This window comes from Phasianus colchicus, chromosome 14 (genome assembly GCF_987193195.1).
Source record: "Phasianus colchicus chromosome 14, bPhaCol1.hap1.1, whole genome shotgun sequence".
NCBI lineage: Eukaryota > Metazoa > Chordata > Aves > Galliformes > Phasianidae > Phasianus > Phasianus colchicus.
In genome coordinates, this window is record NC_143449.1 from 19992380 (window position 1) to 20008937 (window position 16558).

General features: G+C 43.9%; 1 protein-coding gene across 1 annotated transcript; it reads left to right on the top strand.

Annotated features, from left to right (window-relative positions):
- Positions 1-126: 126 nt before the first annotated feature.
- LOC116229479 (heat shock factor protein 3) lies at positions 127-15649 on the top strand. The gene is made up of 13 exons (XM_031593959.2): positions 127-324; positions 1228-1336; positions 2477-2604; positions 5928-6052; positions 6897-6972; positions 7674-7735; positions 8202-8283; positions 8567-8700; positions 10077-10322; positions 10593-10698; positions 11082-11147; positions 12257-12323; positions 12901-15649. The coding sequence occupies exons 1-13, from the start codon at positions 205-207 to the stop codon at positions 13233-13235; spliced, it is 1656 nt and encodes a 551-aa protein (XP_031449819.1). The 5' UTR covers positions 127-204; the 3' UTR covers positions 13236-15649.
- Positions 15650-16558: the final 909 nt, after the last annotated feature.

Consider the following 16558-nt stretch of genomic DNA (forward strand, 5'->3'; position numbering starts at 1 on the left):
AGGCACGCGCCGGCAGGGGGCGGGGCGAGGCGTGCGGGGCGGGGCCTGGCGGCGAGCGCCAATGAGCGGGCCGCCCTGGCCCGCAGGCCCCGCCCACCAACGAGCGAGCCGCCCTGCCCGCAGGCCGCGCCCCTCGTGGCGTCACGGCCTCCGGTGGGGATCCGCCCGCGCGGCCGCCGCACGAGAGCTCGGCCCGGCCTGAGGATGAGGGAAGGGTCGGCGCTGCCCGGCGCCCCCGGCGCCGCCCCGGTGCCCGGCTTCCTGGCCAAGCTGTGGGCCCTGGTGGAGGATCCGCAGAGCGACGACGTCATCTGCTGGAGCCGGGTGAGGGCGGCCCCGGGGCGGCGGGAGGCGGCGGCGGTCCGGGAGGCCCCGCGGGGAGCGAGGCCCGGGGGAGGCGGCGGCGGCGGCGGAGGGGCCGCGCGGGGGCTGCGGGGGCCGTGCCGCGCCGCGCCGTTCCGTTCCGTTCCGTGCCGGGAGCTCTGGCGCGTGGCACGAGCGGGGCCCGGAGCGCTTCTGTGCCGCGTCCCGGCCGCACCGCGCGGCGATCGGGGCGGAGCGGCGCTGCGTCTGAGCCTCCAACGGCGCTCCGAACCCGTTAACTTTAATTTTTCCTCTCGTGACGCCTTGGGCCGCCAGGCGGGGACGCCGCAGCCGCACGCGGACACGAACGCCGGCGGCGCTGACTTTCGCTCCGTGCCCTTTTCTAACGTGTATTTTTCCGTCCGTCCGTTTCTCCGGGTGTCGGCCTTTAAAAGGCGAAGGTGAAGACATCCGTTCGCTCCCCGTCGCGGCCGTACGAACGCACGAGCTCCATCCTGCCCCGCGCCGTGCGCTCCCTTCGCCCCGCACCGCCGCCGCCCCGCGCTGCCCCCGGGTATTTTTAGCGGTGACGCCGCGCGGCCTGAGCGCCGTTTGCCCTTCGTGTGCCGGGATTGGTTTTGGAACGGTTTTTTTCTTTGGCTCGAGGCCAAAACTTGAGACTTTAAAAAAAAAAACAACAAACCAACCAAACCCCAATTCCAGAGGAGTGTTCCCTGTAAGGCTTTTTTTTTCCCCAGTCTTTTTTGTTACAGTCTGGAAAATTCATTAAGCCCCCTCAGGCAGCGCCCTTTGCTGTGTTGTGCCCATGGTACCATAGGAACTGGCTCTAGCAATGATCCTGGCATCAGAGCAGCGCCTCAGAAACGTTGTTTGTTCTCACTGTTTCTCTCCCTTATTTCCCAGAATGGTGAGAACTTCTGCATCCTGGATGAGCAGCGGTTTGCCAAGGAGCTGCTCCCCAAGTACTTCAAACACAACAACATCTCCAGCTTCATCCGACAGCTCAACATGTGTAAGCATCAGCTGCTATGCATCCATGTGTTTGTGTTGCTTTCTCTGTTGAAGCAACGTTAATCACACCAATGGCTCAAGCTGGACCGAGTCTCTGTTTGTGTTTTCTGTGCTCTGCCCATGAGCATCACATACTGCCTGTTCTGCAAGATGTGTACAGTGCGTGCAGGCAGAAGTCAGAACGAGGTGGCAGTCTCAAGTCAGTACAGTGTGCGGAGCAGAAAGAGCTGCTTTGGAGCAGATTGGTTTGGGGCCATGTGAGTGTACAGACTGCACAGAAATCGGCTGCTTTCGAGTGAGGGGGTTAAGTGATTGAGTGAATCCTTCCCGGGAAAGGAGAGGATCTGAAGGATGCTCTGTCTGCCTGTCACGTGAAGAAACAATTGTCAGTTGTCTCATAACGCAGTTAAATGATAAAATACAAATATTCCTTTGAAGGTATGCAGTGGGATGTCAGCCTCCTCATGCTGCTTATACTGAGGTTTTCTCATGACAGTGCATTTGGGGTGCAGTGAGGCTGGAATGTATCAATTGTGTTAAAAATGTGAATGAGGAGAGAGACATGTTGGTCTGGCAACTAGTTTGCATCTTCCCTTTGGTATTTAAAGCAGTGGTGGAAATAGAGCTGGCAATGCCTTATTTCATGCAGATGGTCTGGGATGGAAGAAGTGCTTTTTGTGCCTGTGTTGCCATAGGCTGAGGACTAATTTCTCTTCCTTTTATTATTCTATAGATTCTGATGGGGTACGACAGCATTTGTTTTGGTATGCAGTTGTCTGAGTCTATAGGGATGAAAGGGAAGGTGGGACATACTGTCCATTCCTCTGGGACGATATTTTATGCGAGGTGCCCTAGGAGATCTGCTGACTTGCTTCTGTGATTATTTGGACTGTCTTGCTTTCCAGGACTAGCAGGCTGGTGCCATGCATGCTGCTTACAGATCATTTGGTGGTGTGGTAGGTGTGTTCCCTGTCTGTGGTGATCAGAGCAGTGAAGTGGTCGAGCACTGAAAGGAAGCTCCTGCTTCCAATAGCTGTGTAGTTGCAGGTATTTCAATAGCTTTGCGGTTTTCTTTAGCTCTATTTTGTGACAGTGAGCTTTACTTTAAGAGAAATGACTTTATTTCAATCCCTCTCCACAGATGGTTTCAGGAAGGTGGTTGCTTTGGAGAATGGTATGATTACGGCAGAGAAAAACTCAGTCATTGAGTTCCAGCACCCTTTCTTCAAGCAAGGAAATGCACATTTATTGGAAAACATCAAACGCAAGGTATAGTCTGAGCATTTCTTTACTTCACTGTTATTGTTATGAGAAGAAGCTTATCTAGAGCAATTCTGAGCGTTTCAAACACTTTACAGCCAACAAATTCCTGAAGAACCAAGGCTGTGCACTGGCAAGCCTTAGCAGCTCCCTCCTGAATGCCACACTAATGCTTGGCTTGGCCTCCTCCTGTCAGCTCTTAAACAAAACGCGCCCTGTTGTTGTCTAGCAACACACAGGAGAAGGTCTGCAGCTTTTGTCAGTGGCACAGACTCTAGCTGGAGGTCAGTAACAAGTGGTGCACCTCAAGGGTCAATATTGAGTCCAGCTGGTTCAACAGTTTCATTAATGATAAAGGTGGTGTGGATACAGCACAGGCAGCAGTAGTCAGCTCATATAAATTATATTTTTCCTCCAACACCAATTTGCTAATAAGCTACTTTTTTTTGTAAGCAATTTCTAGTTTTCTTTTGTGTATTTGGGCCTGCACATATATATTTTCTCTGCTTGCACATTACAGCCCATAATGTCCTGGCTGCCAGAGAAAGACACTATCATGATACATCTTGTTGACATTTGAACTTCAGAGTTCTTTCTTCAGAGTGTCATAATGTGGTGACTGCAGAGCCCAAGTTAATAAAAGCAGAGAATAGGCTTGAGGATTAGCTAGAGTCACAATTGTGTTTTGATTGATTCTTTGCTGAGCTCTCTGCTCAGAATCTCAGTTGATCAAATATAGGAGCAGCTGTTTCTCTGACACAGACTTGTGCTCTTTGCAGATGCTGTAACTGCTAACTTGTCTTAGCTTGCACACCTTCCTTGGTATGCCAGGACAGTCAGCGGCTGATATTACACACGGCACTGTGTATCCCATGGGTGTTGCCCTGGGTGGAGTCCTCTAGATGAGAAGACAAAAGCGCTACTTAGTGCCAAAGACATTCATGAAAATTCTGGTGAAATATATTCTTTGTTGCACAGGAAATGTGATTTTTGCAATGGATAAAACACCCGTTAGCTTTTCTTGCTCTTTACTGTCTGGAATGGAAATGTATTTCAGCCTCAAACAGGAGCGTGTCTGAATGCGGCACTTCCTTTCTTTACTCCATTTCACTGTTGGGGCTGGGATCTCTGTTCGTGTGACTCGGTCTTGACATCCATATTATATAGTCACAAACTTGGAAGAAAGCTGTTCCTTGTATTTGGCAGAATGCTTTAGTTTGGCTTTCCTTCCAAGAGGCATTCTGACTGCATTTGGTACTTGCACCTACTGTCTGCATCCTTCGGGTATCCTTCCCATGACGGGGTGGTGTGCTGAAGAGGAATCAGGATTTCATTTGGGGTGCATGAAGTATATTAGCATATGGTACTATCTACAACAAACAGTAAAGCATCCAGAACTGCAGACAGAAAGAACTGTCAGGCCATTCTATGCATCCTTTTGAACACTGGATTGTGTTAAGAAAACAGTTACTTCTGCAGAGGGATAGTGCTGTAGAATCTTAGAATTGTTTGAGTTGGAAGGGACCTTTAAAAGCCACCTGCAGTGCACAGGGATGGGCACAGCTCCATCACTGCTCAGAGCCCCGTGCAGCCTGACTTGGGTGTCTCTAGGATGGGGCACCCACTCTACTCTGAGCAACCTGTGCCACTGCCTCGCCACCCTGACTGTAAAAAACTTCTTCCTTATATCCAATCTAAATCTTCTTTTAGTTTGAAACCATTTCCTTTTGTCCTGTTGCAACAGACCTTGCTGAAGAGTCTGTCCCCTTCTTTCTCATAGCCCCCATTGGATACAGAAAGGCTGCTATCAGGTCTCCCCAGAGCCTTATGAAAGTAGTTAAGATCAAAAACCAAATGTGCACTCTAAGATCAAAATGCAATGACCACACATAATACCAGGTTGATTTGTGTGCTTTGGAAAACACTTGTTGCTTGTCTGCCAACCACCAGCAGGGGCTGTGAACTGTCTTTGCCAATTGTTCGGCTGCCTTTTAGCTTGACAAAGGATGTTTTACTCTGAAACAGAGTCGAAATGCTGGGGAAAAAGCATGAGAGGTAACAGCTAGCTGGTTGAGCTGGAGTGGACAGACAGTCCTACAATGCTCATGCAGTGGCAGCTTTTGGGAAATCTGTATGAAATTGCAAAAGTCTGCTCCTCAGACTAGTATGGAAGTGCTAATATAAGAGCGTTGTTAGAAACAGGAGCAATTCTAGCACAGAATTCCATAATGCTATTGTGTCATCACACAGCGATGGAACATTATTTTACAGCACTGTAGGTCAGTTTTGACCAATAAATACCAATTTTAATTAAAAAAAAAGTGGGGATCTGCATGGAAACAGTAGGCTTCCACATCTCCTGGATTTTAACAAAATAAGTAAAATGACAGCATACTGTTAGGTGTGGAAGAGAGATCTGGTGGTTATCTGCTACAGCTTCATTTGATTTCATTGCAGTCTGAATTTGGCTAAATAATTTTTTTAAATTATGCCTACAAAACCTGTACGTATCATTCGTTAGTGATGAGACCTGTTATTTTATAACTTGTGTGTAAAACTTGTATCTATTATTTTAAAACTTGAACTGTATATAAGCCATTAATGGCACCACTGCAGCGTTACTTAAGGAACTGGAATATTTTAAATATGGAACTGTGGGGAGGAGAAACTGAACTCTTTGCTATCTGATAGCTCTTCCACCCTCACTGAAGAGGTGGCATTTATAAGTTTTGCTGTGGGTAGAAAAGAGTTTTGGTTCTGACTTTTGGAGGACAAGTCTACAAAGTCTTGGAATGTCACTGAGAGGTAAAAGATGAAGCAGTGCTGTAGGAATCTGCAGTTCACCTACTGTGGGACAAATTTTCCAGTCACGTAATTAGACTCCTGTATTTTTTCCTTAGTAACTTAATGGCAGTTTGCTGTTCCTGTGCTGGCAGGAATGCCCACGCGTGCAAGGAATGTGACCATCCCCTCCTTACTCCTCCATCAGTCCTTTTGGTTTTGCCTTACCTTTTGACACTAGGGGGCAAGCGTTCACCAGGCCTGGCAGGGAGAATCCCTCAGTAAAGGCCATCTGCAGTCAGTGCTTTGGATTTTAGCTTGAATTGTGATGGTGTTTTCATTCACAACTTTTATTTTCAGATAGTCAAGTTTGTCGTAAGGGCTGTCATCTTTATCACTTGTGGCATTTTGTGATGTGTAAGAGTTAGTGATTTTCCTGGTCTTTTAATGAAATTTATGCCCTTTCCGCAGCCTAACTACACTGCTCATTTACAACGGTGTGTAAAAGGCACTGTTCTTAGTAAAGCATGTATAACTTGGTCCTATTTTAGGTGTCTGCAGTAAGAACTGAGGATCTCAAGGTCTGTGCGGAGGACTTACACAAAGTACTCTCTGAAGTCCAGGAAATGAGAGAGCAGCAGAACAACATGGATATCAGACTGGCTAACATGAAGAGGTACCACCAGCTGAAGGAGCACTTAGGCACTGAGTAGAGTTTACATGTAATGGAGTTTGCTAAATACGTGTTTCAGTTGAACTGCAAACAGGTGAAACTGTTTTTCCTAAGAATCCTCATTACATGGCACACAGCATTCTGAATCTTGTATGTTTCCATAATGCAGTAGCAGACTGGAGATTCAAACTGTGAGTTTCTTGGCTATCTTCAGATTTGCTTTTGGTTGCCATCATCTATAATAGCTTTTGAGGGGTATCAAAGCTTTTTGTCTTCTAAACCCAAAACAGGGGTAGATGCAACTAGGATTAATGTTTGGTTTTCTTCCTGATTGGAAATGAACTTTGTGTTTCCTCATTTCTATTCCTTTGTGTGCTTTTTGTATGGGCAGTGGGAGTATGCCCAGATCACTGGCATGCAGGTGGGTATCAACCAGAGCTCAGGAGATGCATACGCTCCACCTCCTGTTTGGTTTTGTGTTTTGTGAATCATGTGAAACCATTCCGACGTGGTCTGCGTTGCACTTAGCCTGTTTCCAAACACCATGTCCTTATTCTAAGACTTGGAGGCTTTGAAACGAGGAGTACCCTCAAATCAAGATTACTAATGGAACAGTGAAAGATTAGAAGGTGCCATTAGTGAGCTTTTGGTCCTGCTGGAGGGAAAATGGGGTTAGTTTAACACGGAGCTTACAGCAGTGAATTTGATGAACCAATTGCTAGTTACCCATGGAAAAAATGTTGCCATTGGTCCTGCAAGGTACTGTGAAAGTTTGAAAGCTGTGAAACTAAATCATATAAAGTAAACTCTGTTCATCCTCTGTCTTCTGATTTATTCTGCATTGCAGAGAAAATAAGGCCCTGTGGAAAGAAGTGGCAGTTCTAAGGCAGAAGCACAGTCAACAACAGAAGCTGCTGTCTAAGGTACCATTGCAGCATCTTCAGTGCTACCATCCTTATTCCTGCCTCTGTGATACCTGATGGCATTCTTTGCTTATGTAGAATGACAAATGACACAGAGCTGAACAGGCTATATTAATACAGCAATACAGCATAACGAAAATGTTCACAGTTCCTGAGTGTCCAAGAAGCAGCGCAGCAAAGAATCACAAGCAAAATCTAAAGAAAATCTTAGTGAAAAGAATTTCAATTCAGTGAATCTTATTTGTAGAGAAAGCAGAAAGTCAAGTTAACCAGGGGTAAATGTGGGGCTGGAGCCAGAGTGATGGGAACCTAAAGGGAGAGATTGCAGGCACATGGGATGGAGCCTGTGAAGGGTCAGACAGACCTGCCAAGAAGTCGGTGTGGAAACTATAGGAGTTGCTGCACTGGATCAGGTTTTCTCTGGTTTATCCTTCAGCTGTTTCTGGTCTGGAATCTTCCATAGTGACCTGTGGTATTCTCTTACGCATAAAAAAAAAACAAACAACTGTCCAAATGAGACCAAATGAGATGGTTTTTCAGTGCCTTCTGTAACTATTGTTTTGCTTTTTAAGATAAAGGCATGAATGGATATTTAATTAACCTGCTAATTTAAATCATAAAAGCTAAGTCTGAGTTAATGTGTTAGTATTCACGTTGCCAAGCTGATCATTTGTTTTTGGCTTTTTGTTTTTCCTTTTTAGATTCTTCAGTTTATACTAAGTTTGATGCGAGGAAATTATATTGTTGGGGTCAAAAGGAAAAGGTAATTACTGGATAGGTCACAAAGCAGCGTCCAGTGTGCATTATGGAGATGAATCAACTTCTAGAAGCAAGATACTTTTCTTAGGGTGCATAGAGAATATTGTTATCACTGTTGTGTTATTTTATTCGTACTTGAGAAAAGTGGAAGAAATTAAAAAAAGCATGGATTTCTTATAATCAAAACTGAATGGGATGAGAAGACAGTACAGTATATGTTCTATGTTTTGAAGGAAACAGTTGCAGAAATGGTAACTCTTAAAAAAAAAAAAAAGTGCCAGTGTTACTGATTCACTACCAAACAAAAAGTGTACTTAGACTTGGATCCATCTGCAATCTGTTTATTAAAAGTTATGTCAAAAAGCTGGTTTTAGAAGTGCATGAGTAATCGTTCATACTGCTCCTACACGTCTAGCATTACTACAGCTGTTTACTGCAGCAAGATCCACTAACATTGTACTTTGTCTCAGGTCTCTGACAGATGCTGCAGGTGCTTCACCTTCCAAGTACAGCCGTCAGTATGTCCGCATACCTGTGGAGAGTGGCCAAGCAGTAAGTCTGTGCAGGGAAAGAGACCCTGAGTTAGACAAGGTGCTGTACAGCGATCTTGAAGTCTTCCTTACAGCTTATTTCCTTGCTTCCTTGTAGCTGGTGCTATAATGAAATGCACTCTATTTTGAAATAGACCAATCTAAAGCATTGCCCTGTCTATAAAGTCATGCAAATCAGTACAGCTTGGGAAATGGAAGCTGCAAGAAGAGAAGAGAGTAATCATTTTAAACACAACAAAATCTTTTTCTTTTATTCATTCTGTTTGATATATCCTATCCTGCAGATGGCTTTTTCTGAACATAATTCAGATGATGAGGATGGAAATCGTACAGGTCTCATCATCCGAGATATCACTGATACCCTGGAAAATGCCACCAATGGTCTCCTTGCTGTAGCACACACAAGTGGCAGAGATAGGTACGTGTAAGGATGTGAAAAACTTATGCTTAACTTGTTAAGTAGTTACATTAGTAAGTTAAACATTTTACTCAGAGGATAGAAGGACCTGGCACTGCTGCCCTTGAGCTGCGATGCCCCATCCCTGGAGGTGTCCGAGGCAGCCTGAGTTGGGGCAGCCAGCCCACAAAGGGCTGGGGATGGTTGGGCTTTAGAGTTCCTTCCAACCTAACCGTGCTGCCATTCTTTGGTATGATTTCTGGAACTTGCTTTTGTCTGTTCAACAAATAAACACGTCACTTTTTGACCAAACAAGCAAGTGAATGCGTTCATTGTTTACCGCTAATGCAAAACTTGTAATTTTATCTCTGATTTCAGTATTCTCGCTAATATTATGTTAAATGCAGCTGGAGAGGATGCAGTCTTCTTTTTGTGATCTCAGATTATTGTGAAAAATCCGTTCAGTTGTTAACCTTCAGAGTAAAATATAGACCAGCTTGGAATCTTTTATTTCTAGAGACACAGTGTCGTGAGTTTCCCTACCACCACGTGTCCATGTGGTCTTCTGCCCTCTTTGGTCTGTCAGAACCTTATTATTTGAAGTCAAGAACATTCTGTGCATTCTATTTAAGAACTCAATACCAATCTAAAGAGTTCCAGAGCCAGCATTTGGTCACCATGCTGGAAAAAGAAAACTTTTAGATTTTTCTGATAAATTAAAACAATTACAATGCAAATGGAACCTTTTAAAAATTCAGAAATTTTCTTTGGATTTATCCTGTGAGAAAGTATAAAAAACATAAAGGTGGAGCTCTTGTTTCTAGAAACTGAGAAAGCTTGACTTTTAATTTATAAAGGGGGGTAAGAAGAAAGATATATAAAGATTTTTATCAGGGCCTTTAGTGATAGGATAAGAGGCAATAGTTTTGAACTAAAGGAGGGTAGATTTAAACTGGATATAAAAAAGTTCATTCAGTGATTAGGGTGGTGGGATGCTGGAGCAGGCTGCCCAGAGAAGTTATGGATGACCAGTGATGGAAAGTGCTCAAGGTCGGGCTTGGCAGGGCTGCTGAGCAGTGTGCTGAGTGGAGGTGTGCCTGCCTGCAGCAGGGCGTTTGGGCTGGGGATCTTCAAAGATGTCTTCCTACCCAAACAGTTCTATGAATCGGGGCAAACAGGATGTTCTGTGCTGACTGTATAAGCCTTAACAAGTGATCCTTCACTTCCCTTTAGGAAGGCGCTTACCTTATTTTATTAAAAAAAAAAACAGTTGGTTATTTGAGCCCTTGGTGAATTTGACCTCAGTAGGCATTAAAATATTAAACACTAAATGTGTAATGAGCAGTAACACGGTTGATGAATTTTCCTGTCTTGTTTCTCTTTGGGTCGCATTCTAGAGAGACGCAGACAGCTCTGGATCCTGGCTTACCTATTTGTCAAGTATCGCAGCCCAATGAGTTAAACTGTGCAGAACCTATCCCCCCAGTTCATACAAATGATGTCAGCAAATCCAATGAAATGGGAAATGTTGCTGTAGAACTGCATACTGCACAAGCTAATGCTCCAGAAGACCCTGTGTCAGTGATTGACTCCATCTTGAACGAGAGTAACTCTGGAAACCAAAATGATCCTTTACTGGACAGGTATTAACTCCCCTCTTCAGGCTTCCTTGTACGTGTTGGGAAAAGAGTTGGACCATTGAAATTGATACAGGACCATGGTTTCGTTCATCTGGCAATAAACTGTTCTGGATTATGAGTAATGCAGTCTAATAGACTGCTTATCCAACAGCTGTAATAACCAGAAATTAACTCTTCTCACTTCTAAGAGGTTTTTCTTGCCCTGTGGTGCAAAAAAGGGCCCTAAGTGCTGACTTTTTCTTACACTGTACTGTATAATTTTGTCTTTTTTAGAGAAGAAATTCAGGATTTTCTTAATTGCATTGATGCCAGCCTTGAAGAGCTTCAAGCACTGTTATCTGGGAAGCAGTATAGCTTTGGTTCTGAAGCTTTCAGCGATGTAAGTATCTTCTCATTTATTCTGGTGTCTGATACTGGTTAAGTTGCTTTATGAGATTTTACAGATTTATTCCTTGATGTAGTGATCAAGTGAGAAGAAAATCCTGAAAGGCAAATAGTTATGGGTAGAGTGGTGCATAGTGATCCAAGAAGTATAACAAAGTACGAACTAATCTGAAGAGCCATTCTCAGTTCATACAGTGCTTTCATCACGTAGAGCTCCTGTGTGCTCAGTTAACTGCCACAGGGTTAAAGCACATTGTAGTAGACCTGCAAGTGAGCCGCCATCCCTGTGCCTACGTAGGTGGATGGAGTGGAATTGCTCTGAAGTTTTGCTTTATTATGTGATATACTCTCCTATGTATTATCTGGTTCTGCTTTCAGGTGTTTAACCCTGAACTGCCAGCCCTGGATATGAACTTGATGGAAACTTCCCCTGGTATGGAAAATGTAAGAGTAAGATTCGCTCCTATGATGGGGAGGGTTAAAATGTTATTGGAAGTTAAATTTTGACTGATATAATTTGAGGATAGGGGCTGGATTGATAGCTCAGGATGAAACTACCATTTTCTCTAATCTGGGTGATTTAATGCTTTCTGTTATTGCCATTGGCATACAGGAATTTAAGAGGATTCTCAAAAGAATTTATGTTTTTTGGTGTGCCATTTGGCTTAAAATAAGGTGTTCATTACTTTATAATAATCTGAGAACATAAGGAAGAAGAAAACTAATGGCTGCTGAATCAGCTGTCTGTGTTGAGGAACTTTTTTTTATTCCTATCTGTTACTTCTGTATGCTCTGTTTAGAAAGAGGAGATTAGAAGATCTTGTCATTTTCCGGTATGTGTGAGATGAGTTTCTTGGCTTGCTGTGTTTTAGCCAAGTAATAACAAGACCTGGGACAGTAGTTCAGGTTGTGTGCCTGCAGTCTATCAGAAGGCTGAAGGAAAGGTTTGTTTTGTTTTGTTTTGTTTTTGTTTGTTTGTTTCTTTTTTAAAGGAAAAACAAAAAAGAATACAGGATGCTGTATTTATGCTGAACATGGCTCTATAGAACTTCCTGAGAGGACATGTAGAAGCTCAGTGTAATTTTCCTTTTCTGGGCCCCGTTCCTAAGATTGTTACACATTATTAAAGGACTCTTGCATTGTTGTTTATTTTGTAGCCTAGAAATAGTTTTTAAACTAAGATTTCTTGTCATAAGCATTCACACCACAATTGAGGTAAAATGCTGTTGTGTTCAAGCAGTGTTTGCAAAATTTCATTGTACAGATGAAATCATGTTTAGCTGTGTTATTCCAACAAGGCAAACTTCTGGTATGGAAAAGTAAATATTGGCTAATCAGAAGATTGTTTGATTTTGGTAAGATAAGTTTGTCTGTACTGCAGTGTCTTCACTAGCCTTTATCTCCAGTAATGGGTTTGTGAGGTCAGTTTACATTGGTCAGCTGTTTAATTCCTCTTCCCTCCTCCTTTCACCATTGATGTTGCTAACCAGACAATAAATAGTCAGATATTTTTGTTAAGCATTCTGTCCTATTCTCTGTCCTTTTTGCTTCAGATTGCAAACGTGGGAGAGAGCACTGAAGATCTGGGAGCAAGTGAGAGAGAAACAGCAGGAAGCAAAGGTGGGCAGGAAGGAACAGAGAGCTGTGACAGTTCCATACTCTTCCAAAACTGTGTATTGAAATGGAATTTTTTCTAGCCTGTAATATGGCTTATTTCCTTCTTTGGCGTGGGCTTAGAACGTTTACGACGACTGGGATTTCCTTGATCTTAATGAAGCTGTACCTCAGTTTTACAAACCCTGTTCTGTTTCCCATGTTAACTGTTCCTCTTTTCTTATGTGTGACAGAGTGCCACAGTAAGGAGGAGAACTGCAAATGCCATTGTGGAGGTATCTCCTACATGGGCTACAACCCACATAAATGCAGTGCAGATCACTTTACTACTTCAGTGATGCCAGTGCATGCAGCGTTTGTAGGGACTTGAAGTGTGTTTCAGACATTGATCTTAAAAGACACAGGAGCCTTAGCTGCAGGCCTTAGTCTCTTGCACCTGCTGGTGTAATCTGTCAGAGCTCAGCTGTGTGCTTTTCTTTAGCCAACCAAGTTTTGAAGCAGCCTCTCCAGTTTTCCTTGCCTTGAGTAAGAGACTTCACTTATGTACTCTAGGAGCCTGTTTAAAATGTTTGTTTTCCCTCAGATATGCAGCTGATACAGTACAGGGCCAATCCTCTGCTTTCGTTGTTTGAAGAGCTGCCTTCTGGTGAAGCTGGTGGGAAGACAGAGGATCCAAAAGACCTCCTCCTGGCCCCCCTGGAGGAAAAACCTGCTCTCCATCCTCCTTCAGATAGTGAAACAGTCTTGCCACTGGCAGTTCCAGCAAACCAGGCTGAGCCCCCAGTGGACACTTTGGGAATGGGTGATCCACCTCTCCTCTCGGAAGATGGAAATGGAGAGTATAAGCTGTTCCCACTCCTGCTCCTCAGTCCTGTTGCTAACTTCATAGAAGAAGCCTCTGAGATAGAAACTTCCTGAACTCACACCTGTAACTGGCCTAGTGGTTTGAAATAGACAGCAAAGATAAATGGATCAATGAGAAGTTTGATCTTCTCTCTCCTCTCCTGCTTCCTGAGTGTCATATTCTGTATCAACTAAAGAAAGTTCTCTTTCTGTGAGCGAAGAGCGCGTGTGGGGAGGCTGAAAAAAGCCCTCAAAGAAGAGCTAATAGGATTGAAGGCAGTGGGAGGAGGGAAGGACAGCCTCCCTGTGCACATACCACGGTGTATTTCATAACTGTTTTTATCTGATATCCTTATTGCAAAAGGAAAGCTGTTTGTATCCTGTTTGTAAAGTTTGGCTGTTTGTTTTTTTGTTTTTATTAGCTATATAGTAATGTAGTGTGTCATGTTTTCCACATGGGTTTTATTCTTTCTGAGATGTTTCAAGAAATGTCTTCTGATTGGAATTCAGTATTTTTGTTGTTGTTGGTTTGGGGTTGTTTTTTTTTTTTTTTTTTAATTTCTTTTTTAATAGTTTGTGGCTACAAATGTTTGCATCAGCTTAAATTACTTTCCTATTCCTAGATTTGCTCCTAGGTACAGGGAAAATTTTTTCCTATGGAAAATGACATTTTAACTCTGGAGTGTGACTTTTTAACATGCTAACACGACCATTGCCACGGGTTGTAGGCGTTGCGGTAGAAGTGCTCTGCGTAGTGCTGATCTCATGCACATTGCATGGAGGCTTTTCCAGAGTGACCTGCACCCAGCACATCCATCGCCTGTCCTCGGGAACTGGGAGGAGCACTGAGTCAGGAGGTGCCCAGCAAAGTCCAGCAGCTGTCCTTAAAACAAGAACACCAAAAAGTCACGGGTAATTTGCAGTGGTGGGACATCACAGTAAGATTTCTCTTCTGCTTCTTTATCTGACCCTCTGTAGACATTGGACTTTTTCCTGGATTTTCTGCCTGTTGGATCTTAAAGCTCAATCAACTGAATGGATTGACAGCGAATTACAAAAGCTACTATCAGCTTAATCAGAAAATTTTCCCCAAAATTCCCTCCTGCACCGTTTTCTTCGCTCCTTTGAGCAGCTGTGACAGACATCGGCCCCATCCCTCCTTACCAGTAGGAGAAGTGCTCTTTCACCAGCACAGGCTGGGAGGAGCCCATCCGTAGCTCACAGACATCTGAAATTTGCCACAGCCACACACAGCTGCGGGAGCTGGGAGCCCTGGGGGCAGGCAGGAAACCAGCTGTAAAACACTACCTGATTTTTTCAAGTAACTGCAGTGGTAGGAAACATTTCTCAGTTTTAGGAAGTCAGTCCTATTACAGGCTTTATTCTCTCTGAAGTTTGTGAACTAATGATTTGGGTTCTTTTTATGTTAAAGAATCCAAGTTGTTTCGATATGCTGAAGCCTACTGGATGATGCCCAGTATCTGTGCTGACCTCGCTAAGTTATTTGTGCTTCGTTGTCAGACCATCCCCATTGCAAAGGAGGATCTCACTACTGTATGTGGACACCTCAAACACCTTCAGTGTCATTTCATTCCCCTGCTTATAACTGTTCCTTATGTCTGTGATCCCCTATTTTTTTTTAATTATTTCCTCCCAAAAGCCTTGATTTTTTTTCCGAGAGTAAGGCAACAAAAGACCAACCTTTTCTCAGTGCTGCTGTGACAGCACAGTGCGGGTCAGAGTTCTGTGAGGGGCTGATCTGTAACCTCCATGTCCTGAGCAGGTGAGACTTGACGTGCAGCCCTGTAATGGAGCAGTGTCATATTCTTCCATGATGGAGTCTGCTATCACTGCGTCTCACCATCAGGTATTTGACTCAATTGCAGAATAGTTTTTAAACACACTTTGTCTCTTAAGAAACGGAGGTTTAGGAACAATTTGTGAATCTGCGTCTGGTTTGTGTTCAGGCCTAGGAAATGGGTATACTTGCTACTTCCCTAACAAGGATTGCAATAGAAGATAAATTAGCAAGAAAAAAAGTACACGTTGAACTAATTAAACTATGGAATTGCAAAACTCGAACTGTGATTCTTGTACATCCTTTTTATGTTCCTCTGTGCATGCTGATGCTTTCCCCAAACACTTTGCTGAACTTCTCAGAAGGAAGAGCTTTAAGTTTCACTAGGTCTTGTTATGCCATTGCATAGCTGATGTGGCAAGGCCTCGCTCAGGACTGATAATGCTGTCCTGCTAATTACAGCTTTGCCAATCAATGATTGGAGATGATGATTGTACGGGACTTTCCCAGCCTTGATGATCCAATGACTCTGTGATCTCCCCCTATAAACAGTGAGCAGCTCGAGAGCCCCTTGAGCTCTAATGCTAACATGACTGCATGTGACCAGCAAATGCATGCAGCTTATTGCAAATGTGGGGAAGCAAATGGAAATCATTAAACTTGAGGACGGCATTGTTTTGTTACATTTATTTTGTTATACTGCTATCTTTATTTTGCCCATATAGATGATTGTGTGAATGTGTGTGTGTGCCCAGGGGACCGTGCAGTGCTCCTGTAAGTACAGGAATTATGGTGAATCTCTTTGAGTGGGGATATATTTTGGATGTTATGTTAAATGATATTCATCAGCCCCACTTTAGGGAATCAGAGATGCAAGAATTGTTGCTAATCCAATCTGAGAATAAGAATTGGTCAAATGAGATGCTTAGCATGTGAAAGAAAATGAGTTTTGTTATGGAGAGCATAAAAAGTCAGTGAAGTCTCACCAGCTTTCTCTACCCAGTGTGGAAGCTGAGTATGAGAGAGAAAGATTGCTGCAGTAATACTGCAGGGCATGCAGCTATCACCTAAAGGGTTTTACAGAGAGCAACAGAAAAATCATGACTGAACAGTGTGTTAAAACAGCAACACATTGACAGCACTGAAATGTTCTGGGAAGCAGTTATGTTTTCTTCATGTTTCAACTGTAGATGAGCTTGCAGTTTTTGAAACCTTGCATTGAGGTTCTGATTGTTTGGTTTTTTTTTAAAGTAATTTTAAACTGTGTGTGTGTGCATGCGTGTGTTTAGTGGACAGGAGCTGGGTAGGGAACACCCCTGTTACTGAAAAGCAGCCCACCTGTCTCGTATCCATCTCAGAACTTGTTGTGGTGAGAATGTGGGTCTCTGGGGCTGTGGTGCTATATGGAGTGTAGTGGAAATACTCAGCCATGGCCTGAAGCAGTGATGGAGCACCTGGTGGGAAGGCAAAGCCAGCCCAGGGGAGCTCAGCTGCATGCAATGTACTGAGAGATGGAAGGGATGGAGCCAGGATCCACCCCTTCCCAGCCCTCATTTCAGGGCTGGCAGTGGAGGTGAGGGCATCTTACTGAGGATCCCTA